Source organism: Cicer arietinum, chromosome 3 (genome assembly GCF_000331145.2).
Source record: "Cicer arietinum cultivar CDC Frontier isolate Library 1 chromosome 3, Cicar.CDCFrontier_v2.0, whole genome shotgun sequence".
In the NCBI taxonomy this organism is placed as follows: Eukaryota; Viridiplantae; Streptophyta; class Magnoliopsida; order Fabales; family Fabaceae; genus Cicer; species Cicer arietinum.
In genome coordinates this window covers 29,968,740-29,975,973 of record NC_021162.2, presented here as the reverse complement: position 1 = coordinate 29,975,973, position 7,234 = coordinate 29,968,740, and the positions used below count along the sequence as shown (strand labels likewise).

General features: G+C 33.2%; 2 protein-coding genes across 9 annotated transcripts in view; one reads left to right on the top strand and one right to left on the bottom strand.

Annotated features, from left to right (window-relative positions):
* Positions 1–3,376: 3,376 nt before the first annotated feature.
* On the bottom strand, positions 3,377–4,423 carry LOC101489050 (germin-like protein subfamily 1 member 20). The gene is made up of 2 exons (XM_004513476.4): positions 4,250–4,423; positions 3,377–4,107 (listed from the first exon to the last, which is right to left on the bottom strand). The coding sequence occupies exons 1-2, from the start codon at positions 4,365–4,367 to the stop codon at positions 3,560–3,562; spliced, it is 666 nt and encodes a 221-aa protein (XP_004513533.1). The 5' UTR covers positions 4,368–4,423; the 3' UTR covers positions 3,377–3,559.
* Positions 4,424–5,807: 1,384 nt separating this feature from the next.
* The window catches only part of LOC113783929 (replication protein A 70 kDa DNA-binding subunit E-like), a 13,666-nt gene continuing 12,239 nt past the window's right edge, over positions 5,808–7,234 (top strand). For 6 of the 8 annotated variants that reach the window (XM_073365855.1, XM_073365854.1, XM_073365853.1 and 3 more), the window contains exon 1: positions 5,808–6,104. The gene's annotated coding sequence lies outside the window, so the exon portion shown is untranslated. The remainder of the gene's footprint in view (positions 6,105–7,234) is intronic. The other 2 variants (XM_073365856.1, XM_073365851.1) reach the window with 1 other exon arrangement.

The following is a 7,234-nucleotide window of genomic DNA, read 5'->3' as shown; positions in this document are numbered from 1 at the left end:
TTATCCAAACGTGTGTTACCTTATTTATTTCTCTGTTTTATTTTAATTCCTTTTGAAAAAAAATACACTCTCGCTTTGAAAAACGGGGTGTTACAAATAAGGTGGCTGATGCTTTATCTAGACAACATGAGGATGCTGAAATTCATGCTCTTAAATCTTATCCTATTTGGCAGCAGAGCAGCCAATTGCAACAAGAGGTATCGAAGGATCCCTGGCTTAAAAGCATTGTGGAGGCTATTCAAAAGGATGTTACTGCCAAACCTGGGTTTTCCTTAAAAGGTGGCATCTTATTCTACAAAAATAGGTTAGTTATACCGGCTAACTCACCACTTATTGAAGATCTACTTAAGGATTTTCATTCTTCCCCTAGTGGGGGTCACTCCGGCTACCTACGCACTTATAGGAGAATGGCAGGCACTTTATATTGGCAAGGGATGATGAAAAGGGTGCAAGATTTTGTGAAAGCTTGTGACACTTGTCAACGTCAAAAATATGCCGCGACTACGCCTAGTGGGTTACTACAGCCGCTACCTATTCCAGTTTTGGTGTGGAGTGAGATATCTATGGATTTCATTACTTGTTTGCCCAAAAGTAATGGATTTGAAGCTATTTTGGTGGTGGTGGATCGTCTCTCCAAGTATAGTCATTTCATTCCTCTTAAACATCCATTTACTGCTCGCTCCATTGCTGCTATTTTTGTGAAGGAGGTGGTTAGACTGCATGGAATTCCGGAGTCAATTCTTAGTGATCGTGATCCCTTGTTTGTGAGTATTTTTTGGAAAGAGTTGTTCAAGCTAGTAGGTACGATGCTTAAAATGTCTTCGGCATACCATCCCCAAACTGATGGCCAAACAGAAGTGATTAATCGCTGTTTAGAGGCCTATCTACGTTGTTTTATTGCAGATCAACCTAAGTCATGGGCACATTGGATTCCGTGGGCAGAACTATGTTACAATACCACATTCCATGTTTCCATAGGGTTTACCCCTTTTGAGGTGGTGTATGGCAGGAGACCTCCAGTATTGGTGCATTTTTTGGAGGGAGAAACCAGAGTAGAAACTGTAGCCCAGGAGTTAAGAGACATGGATGAAGCTTTGCATCAATTGAAAGCTAATTTACTCAAAGCTCAAGAGTACATGAAATACCAAGCTGATAAAAAACGCAAGGCAGTTCAATTTGAGATTGGTGATTGGGTTTTCCTCAAATTACGTCCCCATCGACAGCAATCGGTGGTGCATAGAATTCATCAAAAATTGGCTCCCAGATTTTTTGGTCCTTATCAAGTCATTAAGAAGATAGGGCAGATTGCTTACAAGCTACAGTTACCAGCAACATCTAAAATACATCCTACTTTTCATGTTTCTCTATTGAAGAAAGCTGTAGGCAATTATACTGCTACAACTCAATTACCTAGCAGTTTGGAGTCTGACACTGGGGATATTATTCCTGCTAAGGTTTTGTCATGGAGGGATAAGTTTGATGGTGGGCAGCATAAGCGAGAATGGTTGATTCAATGGGAAGGCATGGATGTCGGAGATGCTACCTGGGAAGATGAACTGCTGCTGAAGAGTCAATTCCCTTATTTGTGCCTTGAGGACAAGGCTACTGTTGAAGGTGGGGGTGATGATAGGAATGGGATGAGCCCCACAAGTGATGAGGGGGATCTCTTAGTAAATAGAGATGAGGTGGGGCCTAAGCAATGGCAAGTATATGTGAGAAAGAATAAGAAAGGGGATGCAGAAAAATAATGATTGCCTAGCTGGCATAGGGAGTTAATATTCCACTAATAAATAGGAATTAATATTCCACTAATAAAGGGGAGTGTGTGCAGAGATAGCTGGATGGTTTTTTCATTTTTCAGTTACACCTTATAGGTTGGGCAGTAAGAGAATTGTTTTCTCTAACTGAGGAGCATTAGCTCTGGAATCATTTTCTGTTTTCTTATCAATTAATACAATAATTCTTTTCATCTAATTCTATCTTATCTCTGCTCTATCAGAAAACGTGAGCAAACTTTGTTTCTAAAGCATGAAAATAATGGAGGGATACTAATTGTGAGTATCTATGTAGATGACTTGATTTACACTGGAAATGATGAGAAAATGAGGATTGAATTCAGAAACTCTATGAAAAAGGAATTTGTTGTGACTAATTTAGGAAAGATGAAGTATTTTGTTGGAATTGAAGTAATTCAAAGATTTGAAGGTGTATACATTAGTAAAAGAAACTATGCGATTGAGATATTAGAAATGTTTGATATGTCCAATAGTAATGCAAAAGGTACCTATAGGTCCGGACTCAAGATTGGCAAGGATGAGTAGGGAAACCAAGTGGGCAACACTAGTTACAAGAAACTGGATAATGCCTCATTTATATGACAACTATAAGATCTGACATAATGTATGCAGTCAGCCTTATTAGTAGATATATGAGCAATCCTACAAAAGTTCATCTGCAAGTCTCGAAGAGAATTCTAAGATAGGCACTGTCAATTTGGGAATCATGTATATAAAAGAGAAAATGTTAATTTGTTGGGGTACATGGACAGTGACTATGCAGGTGACTTAGAAGATAGGAAAAACACATCTAGAAAGATTTTAGAGTTAGAGTTCCTGTGTTACCTTTGGATTTTCTAAACAGAAGATGGTGAGTTCTTAACCAAGCTTGATTTCACAGTCTTCCATGATTAATGGTAATCGCAAATCTCTAATCTCCATTCTTAATATCTCTTAAACCATTTATAGAATTTGAGATTATTGCTTTTCTTTATTTCTCATTGTAATTAGGGGAAAGATGAGACGAAATTGGGTATAGGTTCCACATTGAGGCGCTGGCTGCATGCATAGCTTGGATGTGAGGGTTTAATTTGGGTAATATGGTTCAGGGAGTAAAAGAACAAGCCAGAGTGAGTGGGGATTAAGAGGTTATTTAATACAAGTTGTTGTTGGTGACTTAGGTAAAAAAGATAGACACTCTAAATTTATTTCATTATTTTCTATTTTCTCTCCTAATTATTTTTCATTCATTAATTTTAGAAATAATTTTAAGAAATTTCACCCTATCATTAACTCCTTATTACACCTTAGTCGAATAAAATTTATCATTTATGTTCTTTTCTACTCTAATATTTAAATAAATTAAATTACTAAAACTATAATTATATATATTTTAATTAAACATAATTCATACACTTATTTTTTCAGTAATAATAATAATAATAATAATAATAATAATAATAATAATAATAATAATAATAATAATAATAATAATAATAATAATAATAAAACTTCTTAACTTTCTTTATTTATGATAACTAGCTGAACTCAACTAAACACTCATGAATAACATGAGAAAGGGTGGGGAGGGTACAAATATGTTTATTTTTAAAAAATTCAATATATTATTTAACTCAATTAAACTACAAATAAAAAACAACTATGTATTTAAATATAATTTATTTATTACAATAATAACACATATGAAGAGAAAGTCTATTGCACGAGATAATTGCATCACTAAATTTGATTATTTATTCATAATGAAATAACTAAACCTCCAGCTAGTTGTTGTCATACCAAGATTGCTTTTGAAGATAATCAACTATGCTCTTATCTACTTGTAAAGCTTTTGTAAGAACTTCATCAGAAATAGGTGGATTAGATTTAAACAAGGCATTTGCAATAGTGATAACTCCAGGATTTTGACTGCTAAGTCCAGCAATAGCAACGGCGTTGCCATATCCCACATTTAGTTGAAAATGAATGAGACCAATTGGGAACACAAACACATCACCCTTGTTGAGAACTTTGGTGAAGAGACGATTGTTGTCTTGATTAGACGTGACAAATCCAACATAAAGAGTGCCTTCGACGACTATAAGGAACTCTGTGCCACGAGGGTGAATGTGGGGTGGATTTAAACCATTTGGTGCAAAATCTATGCGAGCCAAAGATATGCCAAGTGTGTTTAGTCCGAATAATTGGTCTACAGTAACAGGAGTCACTTGAGAGCCTAATGGATTAGAGGCATTCCCAGGTTCCACATGTTTGAAGAAATCTTCAGCATTAACAAGTATAGGGTCTTTACAGAATTTTCCATTCACAAATACTGCAAATTTTGAAAGCATAGTTATATATTATATAAAACAAAAATTTCAATAGACCTAGGATAATTCTTGTTGAAATGAGGTAAACCAGAACAAAACTTAAAATTTGAGTATTAGTAAGACTTATTAGGAATATATACATACCACCGTCTTTGGGGTCTTTGATTGCAACACAAAAGTCTTGAAGAGGACTGGGGTCAGAAGCAAAAGCAACAGATGATGCCAAAGCCAAGATGCTTTCAAGGAAGTGCAGAGTTTTCATGTTTTTACTCTTTAATGATTCTGCTTATGTAAATTACTTATTAGAATTGAATTTTGTTGCATATATAGCTTGCTATTTATAACGATGAAAAGTTGAATTGTGGTTAGTATTTGATCTTTACCGTAATTAATTTTCTATTAAATAATGAACCATTCTTTAACAACTACATGTGTGCTTGATCATGTTACCAAAGTCAATCAAATTTTTACGCATAACCGTGTTATCTAGGCATTGAATTAGTTCCTGTTCTTGTAATAGTATTTTATAATGAGAAATGCTTTGGGCTAAATCAAATTAAGATCAGTACTTTAGACTTGTCTTAGTTTTATTGAGTTAATTATATATCATTGTATTTTTTTTTGAGTTTAATTTTATTGCAAAGTCAATATTAAAAGACTTATATAGTGGACAACTTATGATCAGTTTTATTTTATGAAAGACTTTATTAGTTATAATAAAAGTTGAATATTATTAATGATTTAACGGTTATAATATAATAAAAGTTATACATTATTAATAATCTAACTATTATAATTGATTAAAAATATAACAAAAATTTATATTAATCGTAATATAATAAAATATATATTAAATTCTTCTTACTTTCCTTCTTAACTTTTGATGACTGTTTCTGATTTAAAGTTTAAACACCGTGTAGTAGTTGTGGAATGTGGCAATGTTTTGATAAATTGGGTCACAATCCCCATCACTAATATATGTTCGCAAGGCAAAATTGAAAGACCATTTCATATTTACACGGTCAACAAATAATTAACTAAGACTTTCTTTTAATTGGGAAATATTAAGTTATACTAAATATCAATTTACAACTTTTCTGTATGGTATTTGATATTCCTCTATCAGAGTATTTGGGTTAGAGAATTTTTTTAAATTTTTTATTTTTTAAGAGAATTCATATTTTTTAATGTCAATTAACTTGTTTGAATAATAAATTTATAGAATTTTTAAATAAAGTAATAAATAATAATAACAATACACACTTTTCAAAACTCAATATTTTATTGGTTAAAATTTACATAGGTCTCAACGAATTTAAATGGGACCTAAAAATTTATTTGAGTTACATGTAAATTTCAATCGATGGAAGAGTGTATGCTAGCACTTCTCGTGAAAAGATTTTATGAAGTATTTTGTCAAAGTTAAATTTAGAAAATTTTAAATATTATCTAAAACTACTACTAGAAAATTGAATATAAGCTGCCATTATTAGCGTCGGTCCTCGACTCCACCGCTAGTTAGCGTCGATGTAGCGTCGGAGTGGACGACGCTAAGCAAAATAAAACAGACGCTAGTTTATTAATTCAATTTTATAATTTTTATTTTAATATGTAGCGTCGAATGGGCCGACGCTAAGTTATTTTTGAATTTTTTAATATTATTTGTAAAATCATATCGTAAAATTAAAATGTTTGGTTTTCCCTAAAACACGATTTCTCTCTGAATCCCTAAGTTTTCATTTCTTCTCTAAATCCCTAAGTGTTGAACCCTTCCCTCACACTTGAACCCTTCTCTCACACTTGAATCCATCACCGAATCTGATTCCTAAATCCCTAAGGGTCGAACCCTTCCCTAAATGCAGTGAGTATCGCCGAGTCCATCACCGAATCCCTAAATGCAGTGAGTATCGCCGACCGAATCCATCACCGAATCCATCACTTTCAGAGTCGGTCGCCGTCGCCGTTCAGAGTTTGTCGTCGCCGTCGCCGTTCAGAGTTGGTTTGTCTCACTCTTCTGTTAGACTGTTTTCATTCATTTCCTGGTTTGTTTGATTTCATTTCCTGGTTTGTTTAAAAAATATGTGCTTCCCTTGGTTTGTTTGATTTCATTTCCTGGTTTTCATTCATTTCCTGGTTTTCATTTCCTGTTTGATTTTCATTTCCTGGTTTTCATTCATGATTTCCTAGTTTTCTAAGTATTGGTTTTCATTCATTTACTGCATGTGAAGCATTAACAACTATATTGTATTATCCTCTCTTAACAACTTTCTGTTTTTCTGTTATGAGAAGATTAAGTTAGTTAATGTGTTATGAGAAGATTAAGTTAGTTAATGTGTTAAGTTAGTAGCAGGTCTGGTTTGTGTCTTGGTAATGTTGTTCCATTAGGTCCCTGTGACAATTATTGTTAGCAAGGGATTAGTTACTGTTTGTTTGAATCATCAAAATTTAATAAAATTTTCCTTCAACTTTGAAATTATATTAATACCTTATGAGGCTTACAAGGAAGGTCCCACCATTTTTGTCCTCTGCCATCAATTGAACCACTTCCTTCAAGTGACATTCCATTGACTCTATAAAAAACTAACCATTGACGCCTAGTGTTGTTTTTTGGCCATGATTCAAGTGAGATTCCATGTGAGTAGTGTTTGTGTTTTGTATGGAAATGGTGTCTAGCTTCTATTGAAAGAAATAAAGTTAGAAAATATATAGAGAATGATAGTGATAAAATAAAATAGTGCCTCATTTTGAATAGTTTCTCTACTATTTGAGACTAAAATAAGAAAGAGGATAATTCTACTAAAAATTTAAGAAACTTGAGATACCGATTGGTTTTTTATGAAAGGAATAAAGGCTGAAATAAGTACCCTGAATTTGAGGAAGTTGAAAGAAACAAATAGTGCTACTTTCTTTGTTAAAGTGACTAGTAAGAGCACTAGTACACAAGTTGCAACAAGTTTAATTGAGTTGGGGTATTGAAGTTGGAATGCATGCAAAAATAAGAAAGGTTTGGTTACTATATATAATAACAAGTTGGTAGTGGACAATGTGGTAAGTTTTTTCATATGCATATTAATTACTAACATATAGTATTATTTTTTTAATGGCTTTATGTGGCATTGGCCTTGCTTT